This window comes from Ursus maritimus, unplaced genomic scaffold (genome assembly GCF_017311325.1).
Source record: "Ursus maritimus isolate PB19 unplaced genomic scaffold, ASM1731132v1 scaffold_1, whole genome shotgun sequence".
NCBI lineage: Eukaryota > Metazoa > Chordata > Mammalia > Carnivora > Ursidae > Ursus > Ursus maritimus.
Genome location: NW_024423343.1, coordinates 21,468,854 through 21,493,153, shown reverse-complemented (window position 1 = coordinate 21,493,153; position 24,300 = coordinate 21,468,854). Strand labels below are relative to the sequence as shown.

The 24,300-nt window shown below is 37.8% G+C and overlaps 1 protein-coding gene across 1 annotated transcript in view; it reads left to right on the top strand.

The window, feature by feature from the left end:
• The first annotated feature begins 204 nt into the window (after positions 1-204).
• ATIC (5-aminoimidazole-4-carboxamide ribonucleotide formyltransferase/IMP cyclohydrolase) overlaps positions 205-24,300 on the top strand; it is a 28,415-nt gene continuing 4,319 nt past the window's right edge. Inside the window, exons 1-12 of the mRNA XM_040641067.1 lie at positions 205-355; positions 658-784; positions 3,916-3,992; positions 5,152-5,218; positions 8,698-8,786; positions 9,309-9,460; positions 9,761-9,917; positions 14,479-14,604; positions 15,376-15,483; positions 16,312-16,397; positions 17,558-17,647; positions 20,222-20,350. Coding sequence (XP_040497001.1) covers positions 337-355; positions 658-784; positions 3,916-3,992; positions 5,152-5,218; positions 8,698-8,786; positions 9,309-9,460; positions 9,761-9,917; positions 14,479-14,604; positions 15,376-15,483; positions 16,312-16,397; positions 17,558-17,647; positions 20,222-20,350 — 1,227 coding nt within the window. The 5' untranslated portion in view covers positions 205-336. The remainder of the gene's footprint in view (positions 356-657; positions 785-3,915; positions 3,993-5,151; positions 5,219-8,697; positions 8,787-9,308; positions 9,461-9,760; positions 9,918-14,478; positions 14,605-15,375; positions 15,484-16,311; positions 16,398-17,557; positions 17,648-20,221; positions 20,351-24,300) is intronic.

The window sequence follows — 24,300 nt, the reverse complement described above, 5'->3', positions numbered from 1 at the left end:
TGCCCCTGAGGTCCTGCGGCCGCCTCACCTTTGCGAAAAGGGACAAGTCACGCTCAGAATGTGAGACTGGGGCGGCGATCCCTTCAAGTTCCGGGCCTAGGAAAGCCAGCGGTAACCTCACTCCCGCCAACCCTTCCGCCCGGACGTTCGAGTTCCAAGCCAAAAATTGAACAGGGCGGGGCTCCGGGTGGGGCGACTGGGTCACGTGACAGGTCAGGTGACCGCCCCGCGCGCCCCGCTGTCTGCCCGCGCGCGCGCCCTGGCCACTCGGCGCCCCTCCGCACGTGGCGTCGCCGCTACTGCCCACGCTCGGCCCAGACCCCGCCGCCCGCAGCCATGGCACCCAGCCAGCTCGGTGAGCCCCTCACGCGCCTTCCCGGAACCCCGCTCGCGGCCCTCTGCCCCGCGGCGTCCCGAGTTCGCAATGGCGGCGCCCGGCTGCGCGGCGTGACTGCGAGCCCCACGGCCTGTTGGCGGTAAAGCGGCTCGCGGGTGTCTGACCCCGAGAGGCCCCGGGCTGGGCCTGGCTACTGTGGGCCGCCGTGATGGCCTCGAGATTCGTGACTGCCCTACCGGCCGACCCCCTGCCCCCCCAAGCCCTTGAAGGACTTAATGTCTTGTACTGCTAGTGATGAGGAAAAACGTCTTCTGTTTCAGCCTTATTTAGTGTCTCTGACAAAACGGGCCTTGTGGAATTTGCCAGAAACCTAACTGCTGTTGGTTTGGATCTGATCGCCTCCGGAGGGACTGCAAAGGCTCTCAGGGATGCGGGGCTGGCAGTCAGGTAAGGCACAACTGAGTTCTTAAGCTCAGTACAATCGGAACGTAGTGTGATCCGGTTCACTGGAAAGTCATGCACCCCGGGCACAGTGAGTAAAAAGACGTCATTTCCCCCTTCCAACACCACTTACCCCGTTACAGAAGAGGAAAGTGAGGCTCAGAGAGATGTAGTAACTTGTGCTCAAGTTTACAGAGTTAAGTGAGGAGTTCAGGGTTGGAACCCCAGAGTCCCCATTTCAGAGCCCTCTTTCTTACACTTCTATGGCACATTAATTTAGGCGGGCCATTTGTTATTAAAGAAAAACTCAAATTAATATGAGTCACATGATCTGTTTTGATTGGGTCATTAGTGAAGCTGTTGACAGCGTTAGGATTCAAGTCTACCTGTGTTCCCTTTCCATCTCTGTTAATTATTTGAAGGCACAAATCTGTCATTCGTTGCCTTATCCACAAGCTGTTCATTACCTGGCTAAGTGATGGGAAGAAGGAATGAGCAAAAGATAAATGAGGCTGCCATTCCTGACCTCAAGGAGGTGGCATTCTGGTTGGAGAGGGAGTAATCACTGAGGAATAGAAAATGGAAAAGGCTATAGGACAGCTCTAATGAATGGCAGTGAGACTTTGGTGGAAGGACATACCCACTCCTGAAATATGTTTCAGAAAAGGAGTGAAAGATCTGTCTGCTTTTATTGCCATGTCAAAAATTTTGCTGCTTGCCCAGTGGGTCAGATTTTTACCTTTTTAATCGTATAGTTTTGCCTTCTATGGGTAGTAGACAGCTTTCCTAAATTTGACAAGTTCAAAAGGCAAGAATGCCTTACTTTATTTATTAAATAAAGGATTTATATTTTCCAAAGTCTTTTTGCATCATAGTTTTGATGTTCTCCTAAGACCCCTGTAAGAATCATAAAAGACAGTTCAGCCTTTTCTGAAGAGCAGCAGGGTGAGAATCCAAAATGTAGACTGTTCTTTCTTTTGGAGCATGTTGGATGCTGTTGTAGTTGGACCTTTCAAATTAAGCAAACTCCTATAGCCTTTTTTCCTCCACCAAACTGTATTATGGAGCTATTTCAGACATAATCTTAAGTAGAAGAATATAATTAGCCGTCCTGTTGTGTATCCATTCCTGTTTAAAAACTTATCAACTGTTTAGTCTTGTTTGATCTGCACCTCTACCCACTCCTCACTTACCCATTGTAGCTATGTATTTCTTTCCTTTTTTTTTTTTTAAAGGTTTTATTTATTTAGTTGACAGAAGCAGACAGCCAGCGAGAGAGGGAACACAAGCAGGGGGAGTGGGAGAAGAAGAAGCAGGCTCCCAGCGGAGCCGGGAGCCCGATGCAGGTCTCGATCCCAGGACTCTGGGCTCACGCCCTGAGCCGAAGGCAGACGCTTAACGACTGAGCCACCCAGGCGCCCATTTAGCTATGTATTTCTTAAAAATTGGGAATGTAAATGTATTTCTCTCCCATTAAAGTGTAAAACTGTTCACACATATTATGCACACACACTCATGTAATCCTTACAACAACTTTTTGGTTCAGGTAGTATTATCTCCCTTTAATAAATAAGGAAACTGAGGCACAAAGAAATTAGATGACTTGCCCAAGTTCATACAGCTAACACAGCTAATAAAATGCAGAGCCAAGATTTTATCCCAGGAAGTTAACCTGGAGGTGTAACGTAAGCTGATGGGATTTTAATTGGTGACTATACAGCAGTGAGCATGCAGAGAATTATTTGAAGACTGCCCCTGTTGCATGCAAATTCTGAAATCTAAAGGAACAACAAGCTTTTTAATTCCACCACATGGTTTATCATGCTAAGAGTACATCTCCCTTCTTTGTTTTTAGCAGTCATCCTCTGTTGGAGAAACTGGATTGTGTTTCCTGAATGCCAGGAAAGGGAATTTTGAATTAGATACCATGATGTCACCAGTTTTCAGTTTATTGGAAATATGTGAGCCTTTGGTCAGATACCAGTCATCTGCCAATGACCCTTAAAAGGAGACTCCACCCAGGAAATTCTATATCCTATTGGAATTTGCTGCTTTAAAATATTTATTATTTTTTTGTACTGCAAAGGCAATGTATGTTGGTTGTAGAAAATGTGAAAAATATAGGGGTACCTGGGTGGCTCAGCCATTAAGCGTCTGCCTTTGGCTCAGGTCATGATCCCAGGGTCCTGTGATAGAGCCCCACATCAGGCTCCCTGCTCCGCTGGGAGCCTGCTTCTTCCTCTCCCACTCCCCATGCTTGTGTTCCCTCTCTCGCTGGCTGTCTCCCTCTGTCAACTAAATAAATAAGATCTTTAAAAAAAAAAAAGTGGAAAAGTGTAGAAAATAATAAAGAAGGTAGTAAATAGCTTATAATTCTGTTTAAAATGTTGACGTGCTTCCTTCCAGTCTTTTTATAAACATATTTCATAGCTTATACAGAAGGTAATTTTGCTTCTTGATTTTGTTCACCTAACATTGTTGGCATTTTTTCCCTCTCATTAAAATTTGCTTGTAAATCAGGCTGGGGGCAGGGGAGTTCATGCCAGTTTGGTGATCAGAATCGATATTTAAGTATTGCCTTGCATTTGACCCTTTGTCATATTTTGCAATTATTTTTTCCAGTTTAATTTTTTTTTTCTGTGTAAAACTTTTAACATTTTCATAGACACATCTGTTGATCTTTTGTTTAATGCTTTGAGCACATTCCTCGTGTATTGAATTTTGGTAGTTCTGTGATTTTTTTTAAATGCTCAAGCCTTTGATTCATGGGGAATTTATTTTTATACGGGCTAAACCAGTATTATTCCAATACTAACACCACCTTACTAAAACACAATCTTTATTTCCCCTCTCATTTGATTTGCCATCTTTAACGTTTGTTTAATCATAAAGCTAAATGCTTGTTTTTACTTTAGTCCGTTTCTGAGATAAAGATATTTTTAGTGCTTTTTGTATATACTGCTAAATTATTTCTCAATTTAATATATGGTATATGATTCAGTTTCTGAATTCTGAACATTCAGGCTCTGGAAAATGCCCCCAAATGAGGACAGTAGATGTAATGTTGGAAGATGCTTTAGAATAGTGTAAAATGACTGTTCAGCAGAAACAGCAATATGCTTTTCATCTATTTTCAGAGATGTCTCTGAGCTGACGGGGTTTCCTGAAATGTTAGGGGGGCGTGTGAAAACCTTGCATCCTGCAGTCCATGCTGGTAAGTGGTTGGTACTTTCCATTTAAAACAATCAGTGGTCTTCAGGGATATTTTGGTTGATTACTATGTAGAATAAATGAGGAAAAAGGCAGGTCATAAGCTCAGAAAATTATCTGTGAGTCTATATTGGTTTTGTCACATTTGCTGCTAAAGTTCATAATACGTTAGAACCTATTTAAAATCTGGTTTGCTTTATTTGATGGATTCATATTGTTTTCCTCTGCTCACTATTAGTCCTGACCTGAGAACTAATTTAGAGTGATATTTTCTGCTGGAGTTAATGAAAATGTTTCCGTTTCATGTGTGAAAAGACTTTTATTACAATCCAAACTTAGAATGAAGTATCACAGTGTAACTGACTTTTTTTTTTTTTTTAAGATTTATTTATTTATTTGAGAGAGAGAACAGGCACATGTGTGCTTGAGTGTGGGGAGGGGCAGAGGGAGGGAGAGAATTCCCAAGCCAACTGCCCGAGGAGCCTGAGCCAGACAAGGAGCTCAGTTCCAGGACCCTGAGATCATAACCTGAGCTGAAATCACAAGTCGGACTTTCAACCGACTGAGCTACCCAGGTGCCCTTGTAACTGACTTTTAAAAGAATTCTTTTTCAAAGTGCTTTAGTTTGCTCATCTGAGACTGCAAATTATGTATCAACCAAAAATGGTAAGAAACAGATATATTGCTAATTTACCAGTTAAAGTAAAATTCAGCAGAATAAAAGGCTGTTAGGCTGAGGAGGATCATCAGATAAGCCATTTACTTATGGGAGTACATAGATTAATGGAACTGGTAGCAGTTATGTGAAAATTCTTTTACATTTTGTTGCTTAAGAAAGGGTGAGTAAGGGGGGCACCTGGCTGACTTGGTGGAGTATATGGCTCTTGATCTTGGAGTTGTGAGTTCAAGACCCATGTTGGGTATAGAGATTACTTGAAAATAAAAAATTTTAAAAAAAGAGAGAAAGAAAGGGGTGATGAGGAACTGGTACAAGAGCTTTTTAAATATACTCTAAATTTTTAACTCTCTATTTTGTCTTCTTGATTAGGCAGTATTAGAGGCTTTAATTTGATTGGTGGGACCATATTGGAAAGAAGTATCTTATTCTGATGTGTTTTTTGAACATTTACTTTGTTAAACTTACTTTAACTTTGTTAAATTAGGAATCTTGGCTCGTAATATCCCAGAAGATAATGCTGACATGGCCAGACTTGATTTCAGTCTTATAAGGTAAAATTTGGGTGTTAAAATTTTAATACATTAAGGATCAAAGAATAAGTATGCCAAACCTGGTGCCCTCCCTTTAAGACCAAGATTAACATTAGGTTTAGTTTCCTATTCACTCACTATAAACATTTATTGAATACTTTCTGTGTGACATTTTACATACATAAGCATATATAATTTTGCCAAGTTTATATTACCAAAATTCATACTTAAACTCAAAAAAAAATAATACATTAAGGATCAAAGAATATGTGTGTGCCACCTGTTGTGCTCTCTTTTTGAGCCCGATTTTCATTTTGTTTAGTTTCCTATTCACTCACTATAAACATTTATTGAATACTTTCTGTGTGACATTTTACATACATAAGCATATATAATTTTGCCAAGTTTATATTACCAAAATTCATACTTAAACAAAAAAAAAAAAAACAACTTTATTTTTTAAGGAAGTTGTGACCTAAATGTTGGTACATGTTAGCAGTGTAATTATTTGCATAAAAATACACACTATTTCTTTTCAATGTATGTAACTCCATTGAGATATAACCCATATACCATATAATTTCCCAAATTAAAATCTACAATTCAGTAATATTTAGTATATTCAGAATTGTGCAGCCATCTCCACAGTTAATATTAGAATATATTCTTCATCCCCCCCAAAAAAACCCATACCCATTAGCATTCATTCTTCATTTCCCCTAAAACCTCTAGCCCTATGCAACTGTAGTCTTTTCTGTCTTTATGGATTTAGGTATACACAGCATTTCATACCAATAGAATCATATAATGTGTGGTCCTTTCTGACTGACTTCTTAACATGTTCTCAAGTTTCATCCATGTTCTAGTATGTCTCAGCACTTCGGTTTTTTTTATTATTATTATTACTGAAAAATAACCCATTGTATGGATATATCCCATTTTATTTATCAGTTCATCAGCTGATGGGCATTTGGATTGTTTCCACATTTTGGATCCTAGGAACAGTGCAACCATGAGCATTCATGTACAAGTTTTTGTGTAGACCTATATTTTCATTTTTCTTGGTTATACATCTAGGACTGGATTTCATTGGTCATCTGGTTAAGTATGTTTAACGTTTCCAGAAGCTGCCAGACTATTTCCCAAAGTGCTGCATCATTTTACATTCCCTGCAGGAGTGTAGGAAGTTTCTCCACATCCCCACCAACATCTTTTACCCATGATGGCTGGCATGTCATTGTGATACTACTGACATTTCCTAGTGATGTTGAGCATCCTATCATATGCTCATTGGCCGATTATATACCTTTGGAGAAATGTGTGTTCTAATCCTTTGCCCATTTTTTTATTGTTAGTTCTCATTTTATTATTGTAAGAGTTCATTTTGTCCCATTCTATGGATTGTCTTTACTTTCTTTATGGCGTCCTTTGACCATCATAAAACCTTTAAATTTTGGTAATGTCCATTTTATCTATTTTTCTTTGTTGCCTATGCTGTTGGTGTTATATCTAAGAAGCATAATCCAAGATGGTAAAGATGTAAGAGTTTTTTAGTTGTAGCTCTTTTGCTTAGGTCTTTGATTTTTTTAAGTTACTTTTTATACATGGGTGTGAGTTCGGTGTCCGACTTCATTCTTCTGAATGTGGCTGTCCAGTTGTCCCAGCATCATTTGTTGAAAAAACTTCTTTCACCCATTGAATGGTCTTGGCACATTCAGTAATATTTATATCATTATTATATCTTTGTGGCAAATACTGAAATTGGGAAATGTGAGTCCTCCAACTTCTTTTTCAAAATTGTTTTGGGTATTCAGGGTGCTTTGCATTTCTGTGTGAATTTTAGGATCAGCTTGCCCATTTCTGCAAAAAACAGAGTTGGAGTTTCCTAAGGATTGTGTTGAATCTGTATATCAATTTTGGGGGGGGAGTTGGTTTGCCATCCTAATATTAAGTCTTCTAGTCCATAAACTGGGATGCCTTTCCATTTGTTTAGATTTTCTTTAATTTATTCTTCTAGCAGTGTTTTGTACTTTTTAATATACATGTCTTATGCTTTTGTTAAATTTATTCTTAAACATTTTTTTGTTGTTTTTGATGCCACTGTTAGTAAAATTGTTTTCTTGATTTCCCTTCGGGTTGTTCGTTGCTATTGTATGTAAATTAAAATTATACGTTCTATAACCTTGCTGAACTCAGTGCTAATAGTTTTTTTTGTTAAATCCCTTAGGATTTTCTATATACAAGATCATGTCATCTGCTAATAGAGATAGTTTTACTTTTTCCTTTCCAATCTTGATGCTTTTTATTTAATTTTCTTTGTTAATTGACCTGTCTAGAACTTCTAGTACAGTGGTAAGAGTAGACATTCTTGTCTTGCTCCTGATCTTAGGGGAAAGCGTTTAGTCTTTCACCTTTAAATAAATATAATGTTAGCTGTGGGTTTGGGGTTTTTCTTAAATACCTTTTATCATGTTGAGCAAGTTCTCTTCTATTAATTTGTTGAGTGTTTTTGTCATGAGTGGATGTTCAGTTTTGTCAGATGTTTTTTGTGCGTCTGTTAAGGCGCTCAGGTGGTTTTTGTCCTTTGTGTTATTGAAATGGGCTCTTACATTAACTGGTTTTTAGATGTTAAACCAACCTTACATTCCTGGGGTAAACCATATAGTGTATGCCTCTTTTTATATTTGTTGGTTTCCGTTTGCAAGTATTTTGTTGAGGATTTTTGTGTCGGTATTCATAAGATACTGGTCTAAATTTTTCTTGTGACATTTTGGTTTTGGTATCAGGGTTATAGGCATTGGGAAGTGTTCACCCTCTTCTGTTTTTCTTTTTTTAATTAGTTTTTACCAGTTGTGCTTATTTCACTGGGTGTGAACCTGCCCACAGAGCTCTTCACATTGCAGGCTTAGGTGTGGAACTCTACTGGTTGTTAATTTCAGATTAGTTCTCTATTTTAAATTATTCTTTCGGACTTCCTATTAACATCATTGTATACGATCTCTCTGAAGACAAAACAAGCGAAGAAACAAATATTTCACCCTTAGAATGGTCTGTCATTTTTCATCATTGTACATGACCCATTGGAAATAGAATCTAAAATTGAGTGTTATAGATAAAACTGATTATATTCCAAAATGAAGATGTTATCTGTAGCCTTATATTTTGCATTTCTATTAAAATTTTTTTAAAATGTGTTTTTTTGATGGCCAGATTATATAATGGGTAGTTAAGTTTACCCAGGCAGCAACATTGCAGTATGATTTGGAGGAAATAATGTTTTGAGAGCACCTACTGACCAAAGCCACTTTTATTTACGATGTTATGCAACAGTGGGAGCTCCTGACATTTCAATATATTTTTTAGAATTCTAAAATGCTAGGATTATAGTTTATATTTTAGATCGTTAGACTCTTTGATCATGTTAAAGCTAGTGACTGACTTATATGTAAACCCCATAAAGTTTGTGTTTCTAACAATAGCTAAATTCCTTTTTGGTTTAGAGTTGTCGTCTGTAATCTGTATCCCTTTGTGAAGACAGTGGCTTCTCCAGATGTAACTGTTGAACAGGCTGTTGAGCAGATTGATATTGGTAAGTTAGCAAAACCATATTTGAAGACTGATAAGGGAGGATTACTTACATTTTATTTATTTATTTTTGGACTATTTACTTTTTTCTTTTTCTTAAAGATTTTATGTATTTATATGAGAGAGAGAGAGTGAGTGAGCAGCAGACCCCACGCTGAGCCCAGAGCCTGACATGGGGCTTGATCTCACAACCCTGAGATCATGACCTGAGCCATAAGAGTTGGATGCTTAACCAAGTGAGCCACGCCCACACCCCAAACACTGTTTATATTTTAAAATAGATTTTGTTTTGATGTTCACCGAGAATCAGAACATTGAGGGAGCAGAAAATCATTACTGCTCCCAGACTGTGTTCTGGGGTGATTGTAATTCCCCTATATTTTCTAAGCTATTTCTTGGTATAGAGATTCATCTGGGGTATGTTTTTTTACTTTTTAAGTCAAAAATTAGAAGTATGAGTACAGTGACTTTATTTGAAGGAGGTTAAACTTACATGGAAATACAAATTGTCTTTTGTTCTCTCAAGGTGGAGTAACCCTACTGAGAGCAGCAGCCAAAAACCATGCTCGAGTGACAGTAGTGTGTGAACCCGAGGACTACGCGGCTGTGTCCACAGAGATGAAGAGCTCCGACAGCAAAGACACCTCCTTGGAGACTAGACGCCAGTTAGCCTTGAAGGTAGGGATGTGCTTTTATCCAGTGCAGTGTTTGCCAAACCAAATGGTATTCAATTTTCACTAGGTCTCCTTGGAGCTGCTATCCTTTTCCTGTAAATGAAGAGACCCAAGTATTACAGAGGTCAAAAAGATTGAAAGAGACCCGGAAAGAGAATGATTCATTGTGTTTTTAGTGTCACTGGGTGTTTTTCCTGCAGTTGTGTGTGGGCAAGGAGTGTAGTTTGTTGTGTGCTACCTAAAACCCTCTTGTTCCCACTTTTGTTAGTGCTGCTGGTGTTTCACAAAACTTACACTTTTGCAGGCTTTCACTCATACGGCACAATATGATGAAGCAATTTCAGATTACTTCAGGAGACAGTATAGTAAAGGAATATCTCAGATGCCTTTGAGGTATGGAATGAACCCTCATCAAACTCCTGCCCAGTTATACACGCTGAAGCCCAAGCTTCCCATCACAGGTAAAGGCTGTGTGTTACGTGTCAGTTTGCTGTGTCTGGGGGTGTGTGTGTCTTTCTCTTTATTGTATCTGATTTGCTTCAACATTGAGAAGATAAAGTAAATTACATAATGCCTTTCATAGCCACCTGAAGTTTGAGGTGCCAGGTGGACTTGTGAGCAAAAACTGTTGAGATAATTAGGGTTTCCGGAGAGAGATCAGGTTGGAGATACAGTTTGGAATGTCTTTGGCATATAGATGATTTTGGAGATGTAGAACAGGCAGGATGAATTTCGCAGAAGAGGTTAAGCAGTGGAGGAACCAGGAGAGGAAAACAAGGCTGGAAAACCTGCAGGGTTTCAATGCTGCTGAGAACAGAAAAGCAACTGTTTGAAAAATTTTTGCAAGAACAATTTCCTTGGAATGATGGATCTGGAAGCCCCACTAAAGTGGGCCAAATTAGGAATGTGAGATTAGGAAATAACAATAATAAAGATAATTCTTTGAACAGGAAAGTTAATTAGGACTTCCATGTATCTGTAGAATTAAAAGAGACTTTTCACTCTTTTGTTCCATTTTACTCTTGAGGAGGGCATTAGAACATGTCCTACTGTCTGGGAGAGGGGTAGATGGGGGCAGATGGCAGGGGAGAGAGTTGTGGGTATGAAGGCCTTGAAGTCCCAAGCATCGGTAGGAGGTCTGGCCTTTGGTGACAGCATGGACAGCTTTCTTCATGTATTGGGAAGGCAAACACAGAGCACATTGATTGGTACATTTGGTGGTAGGAAGATGCAGGTACTCCTGTCTCTTCTACTTTTGGCAACTGAGGGAGAGGAGGAGCAGGGAGCAGTGTCAGAGATTTGAGAAGAATCTGAAATACTCCTTTCTTTCCCCTTCTCATTCATTGGATCAAGTTCTGTTATTACTCTACTTCAGACATATTTTGGATCTTTTCTAACACTATGAAGCCCCCACAGTGACCCCAAAAGTCTCCCAGACTGCAGTAATCTGTTTTTTTAAGATTTTATGTATTTGACACAGAGCGGGAGTACAAGCAAGAGGAACGGCAGGGAGTGGCAGGCAGAGGGAGAGGCAGGCTCCCACTGAGCAAGGAGCCCCATTCGGGGCTCAATCCCGGGAACGTGAGATCAGGACCTGAACCCAAGGCAGACACTCAGCCAACTGAGCCACCCAGGCACTCCAGTCTGCAGTAATCTTACTGCTCTCTGCTTTGTCTGTCTTTTCTATTCACAGCAGAGTAGTCGTAAGCATGTAAATCAGATGATGTTACGCCCTATTTGAGACCATTCATTGGCTTTCCCTCCCACTTATATGTCTGTGCATGCCCTGCAGACCCTGTTATCTGACTGGTCTACTTCTTTGATAACCATCTCCTATCTGCTACTCCCCAGGGCCTGTTTTCCTTTTGGTCAGCAGGCCCAGTGTCTGTGGCCTTTGCTCTGGTCTTCAAGGTCTCACTCGCTTGTGATTCAGATCTCACCTTAAAGTCACCTCCTCAGGGAAGCTTTCTCTGATCACACAGACTGAGGTAGCTGCCTGTCACACTTTTATCACAGCACTATTTTCCTGCATTTATTTATGTTTTAGTCATCTCTCATTTAGTCATCTTCCCCTGAGAGCAGAAACCTTGTCAGTCTTTGTCCATTGCTTCTTGTTTGTTCATTGCTGCATTCTCAGTACTTAGAATATAGCTTGGCGTGTTCCCTAAGTATTTATTGAATGAATAGTTAGAAACTTGACATTTTGCATGAATTTTTACTTTTAGAATTTCTTAAAACAGGAAATTTTACTGTTTTATCATGTTATTTCCTCCTTATAATGTTTCCCATTTAGATTCAAGAAATACTTCCATGTACTTTCAGTTCCCATATTTTTCATTTTCAAAGCTCTTTCATTGGTGTTGGTCAAAGGAACTGTTTCTTAGGTACTTTTTTTTTTTTTTTAAGACTTACTCAGTTTTTTTAGAAAGAGAAAGGGCACGCAAGTTGCGGGGAGGGGCAGAGAGAGAGAGAGAAGCAGATTCCCCGCTGAATGCAGAGCCCGACCCAGGGCTCAATCCCATGACCCTGAGATCATGACCTGAGCTGAAATCATGAGTTAGACACTATATACACACAATGGAATATTACTCAGTCATAAAAGGAACGAAATCTTGCCATTTTCAACGACATGGATGGAACTGGAGGGTATTATGCTAAACAAAATAAGTCAGCTAGAGAAAGACAAATACCATATGACTTTATTCATGTGGAATTTAAGAAACAAAACAGATGAACATAGAGGAAGGGAAGGAAAAATAAAATAAGACAAAAACAGAGAGGCAAACTGTAAGAGACTCTTAACTATAGGAAACAGGATTACTGAAGGGGAGGTGGGCTAGGGGGATGGTATAACTGGGTGATGGGCATTAAGGAGGGCACTCGAAGTAATGAGTACTGGGTTTCTATGCACCCGATGAATCACTAAATTCTGTCTCTGAGAATAATACAGTATATGTTAATTAAATTGAATTTAAGTAAAAAATTTAAAAAGAAGAGTTGGACATTTAACTGACTGAGCCACCTAGGCACCCCCTTGTTTTTTTATAATAGACTTTATTTTATAAAGTAGTTTTTTTTTTTAAGTTTTTTTTTTTTTTTTTTTTTGACAGAGACAGCCAGCGAGAGAGGGAACACAAGCAGGGGGAATGGGAGAGGAAGAAGCAGGCTCCTAGCACAGGAGCCTGATGTGGGGCTCAATCCCAGAACGCTGGGATCACGCCCTGAGCCAAAGGCAGATGCTCAATGACTGCGCCACCCAGGCGCCCCTATTTTATAAAATAGTTTTAGATTTACAGAAAAATTTCTTAGAAAGTACAGTGAGTTTCTAGACATTCCCTCCCTCTGGATCTCCTCTTCCCAATTTCCGCTTTTAATATCTTGCATTAGTATGGTACATTAATTAAAATTGATGAACCAGTAGTGACTCATTAAAGTCCATTGTTTACATTAGGACTCACTCTTTGTGTTGTATATTCTTCGGGATTTGACATGTGTAATGTCATGTATCCATTTTGACTGTATTGTGCAGAATAGCTTCACCACTTAAAAGTTCCCTGCATTCTACCTCCCTGATTTCTGCAGCCACTTATATTTTTACGGTTTCCATAGCGTCATAAGTTTGGAATCATACAGTATATAGCCTTTTCACGCTGGCTTGTTTCATTTAGCAATATGCATTTAAGGTTCCTCCATGGTTTTGATAGCTTGAGAGCTCTTTTCTTTTTGCTGTTTAATAATAATCCATTGTGTATGGATATACCCTAGTTAGTTTATCCATTCACCTCTTGAAGGACATCAGAAATAGACAGTTTTGACAGTTAAGAATAAAGCTCCTGGGGCGCCTGGGTGGCACAGCGGTTAAGCGTCTGCCTTCAGCTCAGGGCGTGATCCCGGCGTTCTGGGATTGAGCCCCACATCAGGCTCCTCTGCTATGAGCCTGCTTCTTCCTCTCCCACTCCCCTGCTTGTGTTCCCTCTCTCGCTGGCTGTCTCTATCTCTGTTAAATAAATAAATAAAATCTTTTAAAAAAAAAAAATAAAGCTGCTAAAAACATTTAAGTACAGATTTTTCTGTGGACATGTTTTCAACTCATTTGTATAAGTACCTAATATTTTTTCTTATTGTTTACTATTAATTGCCTATTTTGTTTCTTCTATGTCTCCCCTGTAAGCTCTATGTGGGAGGGACCGGTTTGTTCATTGATAATATCCCCAGTACCTAGAATAGTGCCTAACATTGTGGTGGGCACTCCGTAGATATTTGTCGAAGTTTATTTTTAAAAGTATGTACCACCCAAGATAACACAAAGGAAATGCAATTATAAATTTGTTTTTAATTAATAGCCCCCATTTTTTGTGTGTGTGGAGTTTATAATTTATTCACAAGAGATAGTAGCTCCTAAAAAAATCCTGCCATTGTTAAGAAAATAGGCAATGAGAAACTTGGAAGTTGGAATCTTTTTAACTGTGTTTCAGCTTTAGACAGAGCCTACTGCGTCTGGTATAAAAGATGAAAAATCCAACTCATTTTTTTCCCCTTATTTTCTCCCAGCGACTTCTCTTGCATTGGTTTATAATAATATTCTTATATTGGCAAGGTTTATAACGTAGATTTTCTACCAGTAGTCTCTGTAATTGCCATGATTGTGTTATCTTAGTTCTATGCTGCGTTGGATCCCTGACGATCACTGGTCTTGTCATTCTTTCACCCGTTACTGAATTCTGTGTTGGTTTATTTCTAGATTGGCTGGAGTTGGTTTCTCCAGTAGCATATGTATGTGAGAGAGAGTGTGTGTGTTTTTGTATGGTTTTTTGTTTTTGGTGAGGCAGTCTTAGGCTCTAGTGTTTTATTCTTTTTTCATCAAGTTCTTTTATGTTTGTGTATATGTATTTGCCTCTTAATTATATTTTTCTGAAAACATATTTGTGCAGCCTTGACATATGTTATTTTTTCAGAAATGTACGTATATCTGATTTTATTGATCCTGCTTGAATAATATGTTATATATGTTTCTATATGTAGTTCTAAATGGAGCCCCTGGATTTATAAACTTGTGTGATGCTTTGAATGCCTGGCAGCTGGTGAAGGAACTCAAAGAAGCTTTAGGCATTCCTGCCGCTTCCTCTTTCAAACATGTCAGCCCGGCAGGTAAAGTGCTATTGTCTGGAATGCTCTGAATCTGTTCAAAATGCCTTCTTTTTGATTTTAGAAAGAATTGATATGTTCTAATGTGAATATAGATATTTTCTAAAGTCTCAGACCACTTTTGTGGAGTCTGTTAATAATTTCAGTATAGTAATGTTACAAAATCTTGTAATAACACTATGTTATTTACATATATGAAATTGTATAACATTACTGTGAGATAGGATCAGGGAATCACTTTTTTGCAGTGGAAATGTGTAAAAAATAAAATGGCTTAATGCCATTTGACTAAATATTTTTCCACATGGTTGAAAATGGAGCTGAGTAGACATAAAGAAGTTCTTGACACCTTATGTGTAACTTCTTATAATCATTGTATGAGATACCTTTTTGCTTCTATGTCTAAGTCAACTCTAATACATAGTTCTTTGATGTTTATTTGATATTAAATTGATGTAAACAGGGAAGAAATAAATGGTATGTGGTATCCGGCAGGGTGGAGAGAGAGTCCTTAATGAAGTAAACTAGCTTTGTACACATGCATGGTACTGGCAGACTCAGACAGTAGTTGCTTCCAGAAGCTCCCCCCCCCGACCTCCCCTGCAACTGTATTTTTTGGTGTTTAATTATCTGGCCAGATGTTTATTTAATTTGGCGCAGGCACTAGAAATTATGCTGCATAGACTAGATGTTAAGAAAAATGTGGTCTTGATTTAGGAGCGGATAAGTAGTAACTTGAGACTTGGAGGTTTATTTTATGGTTTTCTGTACCAGGTGCTGCTGTTGGAATTCCACTCAGTGAAGATGAGGCCAAAGTCTGCATGGTCTATGATCTGTATAAAACCCTTACACCCGTATCAACTGCATATGCAAGAGCAAGAGGTCAGAACAGTAGTAGGGTTCTTGTTTATTTGTTTGTTCTTAAAAGAGAAAAAATATTTTATCCTAAGTAGTAATATCCTTTGTTTCAGATTTCAAATTATCTTTAATTTGTTTTTTATTAATACTTAAGAATGACTATATGAATGCCTTGGAATAAATTTGTTTATTAAAGTGTGTGTTCCTATTTTCATGTAATAAATGGAAACACAATTGTAATTTGGTGCATCTAATTTCACATTAGGCTATTGAATGCATTTATATTGTTTGATATATGACTAAAATTATATGGTTATTTTAACTATACTGAATATGGTTAGAGTTGTATTTTATATATGTCTAATGAATAATTCATAAAGTTAATAACTTGTGAATATTATTGTAACATTTTCAGAAGATCATCGAAAAACTTGATGGCACAACTGACCTTCTGCCGTAGGGGTTAGCATACTAGGGCATGCGCTAAATAAATCCAGCCTGCCACCTGTTTTTGTAAATATAGTTTGATTGGAACAGGGCCGTGTCCCTTTGTTCATGTGGCTGATTTCTACAACTGCAGAGCTGAGTAGGTATAACAGACCATGTGCCTGCAAAACTTAAAAAAATATTTGCTATCAGGCCCTTTTAGAAGTTTGTCTAGAGGGTGAAATTAAAGAATACTTTGTTATGATTATTTCAATTAAATGACTTATTAATCTTTTATTTAGATCTTACAAAAACAATAAAGTTCTGTTTAGAGAAATGGATTTTATGTGATCACGTTGGGTTTTTTTAAACATCTTTTTCTGCGTAGGGATATTTGTGGTACCTCATTTTAATTTTTATTTATAGGGGCTGATAGGATGTCTTCATTTGGTGATTTTGTTGCATTATCTGATGTCTGTGATGTCCCTACTGCCAAAATTATCTCCAGAGAGGTTAGTGAACATTATCTTCTCGAGTATTGATCCGTTCATAACTGAGGAAAGCTCTATTTATTCCTAGTATTCATTCATTGAAAGCATAACTTATAATATTAACACCATCTGTAAATTAGTTATGTTTATCATTTAGAATGTTTATAATTTATGTGGAACATGAATCCTTGACTGAATTGTAATTTTGGGATTTAGTGAATGTTTCAAATGCATATTTTGCTATTATGTTTTAATTTATACATTTAGTCTTTTTTTATTCTCTAGTAGTCATTATCTTAATGCCAAAATTATTGTTTCTAAAGAGCAGGGGTTGCTGTCTTGGAAATGTAATAATGAACCTTACTGTAAACCTTTGTAGGTCTGTAATAAGAGATGTGTAGGGGAAGATTATAAACTACTCTGAAAAACTAACCCCATCAGTTGAAAACCAAGCAAGCACTCCAGAAAGGTGGCATTTGGGGGTGGGGAGACAGAAAGAAAAAAGCAGGTAGATTAGCTTGGAGGGAAAACAAATAGGTAGAAATGAAGGCTACATGGGCTTGATGATATTTAGTTGCTTTAGGGATTCTTCCCATGACCCCTACCATCCCCACCCACAGTGGAGCTGACCTGCTGCAGTTTTATGTTGTAGCACAAGGCTTTGTAGTATGAACTATGACTTTTCTATCTTTCAGAGATGTTAAATCTGATCCCTTTGACTTGGTGTTGAGGTACTTGCCTTGCCTAAGGTTATTAGCAGAGATGTAATCTGATCCCCGTGTCTTGCTCTTGTGGAACTTGCTTTGCTTAAGGTCATTTTGCCTGATACTGGCGGAGTAGGCAGTAGAACATGCTTTTTCTGGTGCAAACACTACTCCATGAACAGAATAGTGAGAAATGTTTCTTCCTAAGGTACATATATTAGAGTGAATTGTTTGTATATTCTTAGTTAAAACTGAAACAACCAGAAACCCTGGAAGGATAGCAAATGAAATAAGGTTAGCTATACAAAGCTGTATTCTAATATAGGCTTAACTCTTCCGAGTATAGGTATTAGCATTATCTGTTGGAGGTAGAAACGAGAAAATGCTGCTGCATTAAGATGGATACTTGTGTTTAGATTGGTTAAGAAGTGTTCCCTAATTTTTGAAAGTAGAAATTAATTTTTAATATATTTATAGGTATCTGATGGTATTGTTGCCCCAGGATATGAAGATGAAGCTTTGAAAATACTTTCTAAAAAGAAAAATGGGAGCTACTGTGTTCTTCAGGTTAGTTTAATTCATGTTTAAAACAGTAATTTACTCTTTTATTTTGTGTTTCTATTTTCCCATATTTAGTCTTTCCTTTATGATGACAACCTTTTAATTTATCTTTTTTTACTGAGGTTTCTTTAATTCTTAATCCTACAGTTTTCTTTTTCTTAACTGTTAATTTTGGGGTTTTAGATGAGGAGAGCTTCTTTACTCTTAAATTTTAAATTTTTAAGAAAGTAGTTAATATATACACATGGTTTCCTATTTAAAAAGTATTGGTATTTGATGAAAAGTCTCCCTATCCTTCCCTTTTGCTACTCTGTTATGTCTTTAAAAGTAACTAATATTTTAAATTTCTTGCTCATCCTTCCTGAAATAGTTGATACTTTTCAGCAAATATTTGTATTTCTTTTTCTTTTGTTGTTGTTGTTTTTTTCCCACTCATACAAAGGCACATAGTTTCACCGTCTTGAAAGTTTGCCCCATGTCTACATAGCTTATGTAACCAGTCACCAATCTTTAGCTACTGCAGACACCCTGCAGTGAATTAGGACTGGGTCGCAGCCGGTGTATATTGGTAGTTTTGATAGGTCCTGCTCATCTTTGAGGTTGTTCCAACAAATTTTATGTCTTATTGGGAATATGAAGTGTGCTGATTTCCTAATACCTTTGCCATCATTGTGTTCTTTAACTTTTTCATCTTAACAGTATGATAGATAAAAATGGCATCTCATTACAGCTTAATTTCCCATTATGTATGGAGTGAACATTTTTTCATAGTTAAAAGTATTTTTAACTCCTTTTTATGAAGTCTCTGACCGTATTCTTTGTCTCTTTTTCTAATTGTTGAGATTTATCCGTACTCATTTTTACAAGTTCTTATCTATTAGGAAAACTAGCTCATAGTCTAAGATTGTACATGGATAAAGCAAAGAGTTATTTGAATTAAAATAAAAATTCATAATGTTGTTTTACAGAAAGCACTGATGTCAAAAAATTTGTGGAATCCTAACTCCATACAATGGAAGTTCTAAGTGTATAGCCTTCATTGTAAGATACCATTAATTATATGATACACCACAGATTCCATGCCAGCTTTTCAAGGAAAGAAGAAAAAAATATTACATTAAATATACATACTTTTTCATTAAGGCCTTTCATTGTACGTTCAGCCGTTCAGTCAGCTGGTGCTGTATTCTTCAGTTTCTTAATCTAGTGCTCTTTTTTAAGGGTATTAAGTACTTATGGCTCTATTTAATAGTTTTGTGTATCGTCATGGAGAATGTTTTCCAAACCTTGAACTCATCATCGTGACCTCTTCAGCACCTCACAGTGTCACAGTTGAAGATGTCAAAAGACTACATCGGGACTTCCCCAAAATGAGAGTTTAGCCGAGTTTGCACATGGACACATAATTATAACTATGAAACAACTTTATTCTTCTATCTGGCTAGTGACAAGTTTCTTTTGACATCATTTAATAGGGAGGGCACATCCCAATTTTAGAAATTTGATAATACAGAGGAAAAAGGAACATTTTGGAATTCAAGAACGTACAATTTAGGAAGAATTAATATGAGGACTTGCTTGTAAGTTATAGATACCAGTGCTTTCTAAGTCAAAGATTATTCGAAGGATAAATGAAGAGATACTGTCAAGTCTAGGAAAATAGGGAGAGAGTGGTTTGTTTTTGTTTTTGTTTTTTATAATATTTTAAAGTTTTTTTTTTTTTTTAGATTTTATTTATTTGTCAGAGAAAGGGAGAGAGAGCACAAGTAGAGGGAGAAGCAGACTCCCCACTGAGCAGTCCAATGTGGGACTCGATCCCAGGACCCTGGGATCATGACCTGAGCTGAAGGCAGACACTTAACCGACTGAGCCACCCAGGCGTCCCGGGAGAGAGTGGTCTTATGCAGATTATTCTCATGTCATAATATCTTTTCAGTTCAAAATTTGTGAGCAGAAGATAGCAACAAATGACATATATTCCCAGGATGCCTGCCTGGCTCAGTTAGTAGAGCAGGTGACTCTTGATCTCAGGTTGTGAATTCAAGCCCCACACTGGGCCATAGAGATTACTTAAAAAAAAAAAAAAAAAAAAGTATGTCAAATAACAAAGACCTAGACTCCAAATGTTGCTTCCCCCCTTTTAAATATTTAATTCAAGTGTTAGCTCTGTATTTTGTAATAGATTATTAGAAAGAAGGGAAAAGTAGAATTTATTTTTTATGCCACTACCTGTTTTTTGTTGTTTTTTTTTTTTAGCAAATCTGTTTTTATCTGCTATCTTCCAAAAGAAAGAAACAGACAGTGCTTTCAGTTATTATAACCAAAAATGCTGTCACCGGAATCATTGGTTTTAATATGTTTGTTATGAAACACCACAGGGTTGTAAACCTATAAAATTATTTTTTAGAACAAAATATTAGTGCTTGGCCATTCTATTATACCTTTATTGAAGTGGTCTTACACATGCTTAAGTTAGAAAAAGTTCATATAACCTTGCTATGATTTTTTTTGTATGTGAATTACGTGAAAAACGTTGAAGGTTGTAGATATATTACTTTTGACTCTTAATTTCTATTTTAGATGGATCAGTCTTACAATCCAGATGAAAATGAAGTACGAACTCTCTTTGGTCTTCGTTTAAGTCAGAAGAGAAATAATGGTGTCATTGACAGGACATTATTTAGCAACATTGTGACCAAGAATAAAGATGTAAGTTTGAAAATATCTGAACTGTGAATGCTAGTAATTCAGTAAGTCTGTTTTTAATATTTATAAGCTTATGCATTTATTAAGGCCCATATTTAAAACTGGTTGATCTGCAAATGTCTAGCTCATCTTTGAGTTATCAAATAAGTATTAGAAGCTTCTGTGTGTATGTACATACTTAGAGGTATTTATCTTTAATTATGCCTAAGTGGGATCATGTCTTTCACAATTCTGTTCTATAACTTGCCTTTTTTCCATGCACTAAGCTACAAATATGTTTCTATATCAACAAATAATAGATCTCTACCTTCATCTGAAAGGCCACATGGCAATCCATGTATAGATATACTCTGATAGATATTTTGTTTCCATTTTCAGTGCTGTGATCAGCGTTTTCATGTGGTCAGGTTTTTGCTCTTGGGCTGTTTGTCATTTTTAGGAAGGACATATTCCTAGGATGATAGTGTGACTTTTTTTTCACATATTTACATGTATTCTGTCATTTAAAATGCATAGCACTCTATGTGGGGACTTGGGGATGGCAGACTACTATCATCTCTGTTGTAAAGATCACAAAATTGTGACATATGGCAAAGAAATTTACCCAAGGTTACGTAATATGGAAATGGATGAGCTAGTATTTCTTTTCTGAAATCTCTTAATTGACCTTCAGTTTTGAAGGATTTTTTGCTGGTTCTAACATTGGCTCCCCCCCTCCCCCCAGTACTACAGATGTATAGCTACATTGTTTTGTGGTCTTTTCTGCTGGTATGTCTGGTATTTTTGATTGAATGCCGGGCATTGAATGTGAGAAAACTAGAGGTATTTTGAGTGTCTGGATGGTGTTTTCTTTTTTTTCTCCAGAAATGGTTGACTTCTACTCTTGGTAGGCAGATTAGGCGGCAGTCAGATCATCTTTATCTGGCAGGAATTAAGCTGATTTGAATTTGGGCTTAAGTCTTTGTGAGGACTGGTCTGTTTATGGTTCACCCCCTTTTTTTTTTTTTTTGAAGATTTTATTTATTTATTTGACAGAGATAGAGACAGCCAGCGAGAGAGGGAACACAAGCAGGGGGAGTGGGAGAGGAAGAAGCAGGCTGCCAGTGGAGGAGCCTGATGCGGGGCTCCATCCCAGAACGCCAGGATCACGCCCTGAGCCGAAGGCCCATGCTTAACAACTGAGCCACCCAGGCGCCCCTGGTTCACCCCTATTCTGCTGAAAGCACCAGTGTCTGTTAGTGTCACTTTCCCCTGATGTACTCTGAACTCCATTTTTGCCACTTAGGCCTCTAACACCTCCAGGAGTGGTGCTCAGTTCCTTTACCATTTAGCTTATTGTCTTGCAGCTTGGAAAATGCCTTGCGTCGAAAAGCATAGATGGTGACACTCATTTCTTCCTGCTTCCTTTATCATTGGGGTCTTTGTGTCTCGTTACTTGCTATTTTACTACCTTGGCGTTGAGCTTTTCTCTTTGTTCCTAGAAAAGGTTTAGTCTCTTAACAAGTCATTCCTGTAACAGAAATAGAAAATGAGGAGGTGCAGTTGTTCCCAGGTCTGACTTCGTTTTCATCATCTTTAAGTAGAATTGCTGAAAACAAGCTTTAAAACCTTTATCGGAATAGTTCAATCTGTTAATAAGTATATGGTGATGAAGACGTGATCCTTGTTGATTTAATATTCTTAGAATATCTATTTTTGAAAATTAATGGTGCCCTGAAGTAAATAAACATGGTAGGCATCATGTGTAGAAATACCTTTAAATTCGTTGCAGTCTGGGGCGCCTGGGTGGCTCAGTTGTTAAGCGTCTGTCTTTGGCTCAGGAAGTGATCCCAGCGTTCTGGGATCGAGCCCTGTATCAGGCTCCTCTGCTGGGAGCCTGCTTCTTCCTCTCCCACTGCCCCTGCTTGTGTTCCCTCTCACACTGGCTGTCTGTCAAATAAATAAATAAAATCTTTAAAAAAAAAAATTTGTTGCAGTCTACTCCTTTGGTCAAGCTGTAAGGTACTGTGATTTCCAGATGGAAGCAGTGTTTTGTACCAACGTTACTTACTGTATATAAGCTCACAGTAATATGAGGCCCCCCTTTTTTTTTTTTGAACACTTTATTAATCTGGCTGGTTAGTGGATCTTTTAAAATACTGAAACAGTATTGACCTAGATTACATGGTACCTATGTTGACAGCTCTGCCTAACTATTGAGGCTCTTACTTTTGTAAGTTTTCCTTGTAGGTTTATAGGTATTGGACTGATTAATAATTTAGCAGTATTTGATAAGTTTTGTGCGCCTAGCTGTGCTAACTTGGATGTTTTTTACAAGGAGTGAGGTATGTTTTTAATTCATCTTTTATCTAAATTCTTCTCTACTTGTTTCATATGTATTTTTAATTAGAAATTTGGAAGCTCAAGCGTAAGACTGATGGTTTTATCTTTTAGATTCCCTTCTTTTAAAGCAGTGTTTTGTTAACATGTCAAGCTCAAAATCCTTTTAGGTCTTAGAACAGTGGGAGAAGCAGAAGGAGTATGTATTAAGCATTAGTGAACATGCTTGAGTTATTTCCTCTTCCATTTTTCTTAAATAATGCTTTAATTTGTTTTAACTATTTGTGTCCCTTACTCCAACCCCCACCCCATCCCCCACTTGAAGTGTCTTGAATTCCTCCATCCTAACTCAGAATACCAGGGTTGCATTTCAAGGCAGACCTGTAGGAAAGCTGGTTTATGTTATTAATTTTTCTTAGAACTAAAAGAATAAAATGTACAGTTAGTGTCTCAAACAGCAGATACAGATAAGGATATACTACATTAATACTATCTTAGAATAATAAATTCTTAAGAAATTCTAACAATGTTTTTTAATTGAGCCTTTAATTTTGAGATAAAAATGAAAATTGCAGGTTCACACGCACTGTTAAGAATTCTCGTGTGCCGGATGTGAGGGCGTTCTGGCTGCGACATCTGTCACCCCATTGATCGCCAGGGTTGATTCGGCTGATCTGGCTGGCTAGGCAGGTGTCCCCTTCCTCCCTCACCGCTCCATGTGCGTCCCTCCCGAAGCTGTGCGCTCAGTTGAAGAGGACAATCTTACCCGACGGGGGAAAAAAAAGAATTCTCGTGTACCCTTTGCCCCATTTCCCCTGGTGGTAATGTCTTGCAAAACTACAGTACAGTATCATGACCATGATAATGATAGTCCAGGCACAGAACATTTCCATGACCATGAGGGTCCCTCGTGTTGCCCTCTTACAATCACACTCATTTCCTTCGTCCCTCCATTCCCTCCTTAATCCTTGGGTAACATCTAATTTGTTCCCTCTTTTATAATTTTCATTCAGTGTACTTTCATGAATGGGTTTTTATGTGAATATAAGCTTTCATTTCTCTCTTACAGAGACCCAGGAGTGTAATTGATGGCTGCTGGGTAGCATCGTAGTTGCATATTTTGTTTTTTAAACTGCCAAACTGTTGTCCAGAGAGCCTGTGCCATTTCACATTTTACGCCAGCAACAGATGGGTGACCCAGGTCTCTGCGTCCTTACTAGCTGTTAGTGTTGTCACTTTTCTTTAGTTAGGTATGTGGCAGTATCTCGTGATTTTAGTTAGCATTTTCTAAAGGCTAATGATGGGTATTTTTTTCATATTTATTTGCCATCTGTATATCCTTTTTAGTGATATGTCTCTTCATGTGTTTTGCCCGTTTTCTAATTAGATTGCTTTTGTCACTGAGTTTTGAGAGGTCTTTACATATTTTAGATACTAGTTCTTTTTTGGATATGTGGTTTGCAGATATTTTCTCCCAGTCTGTAGCTTATCTTTTTATCCTCTTAATACAGGGTCTTTTGAAGAACAGAAGTTTTAATTTTGATGAAGTCTAATTTATCAGGTTTTCACTTTGCTAATTGATCAGTTAGCTGCTGCTTTTATAGCCTTTGTCCACTTAGCATAGCTATATAGAT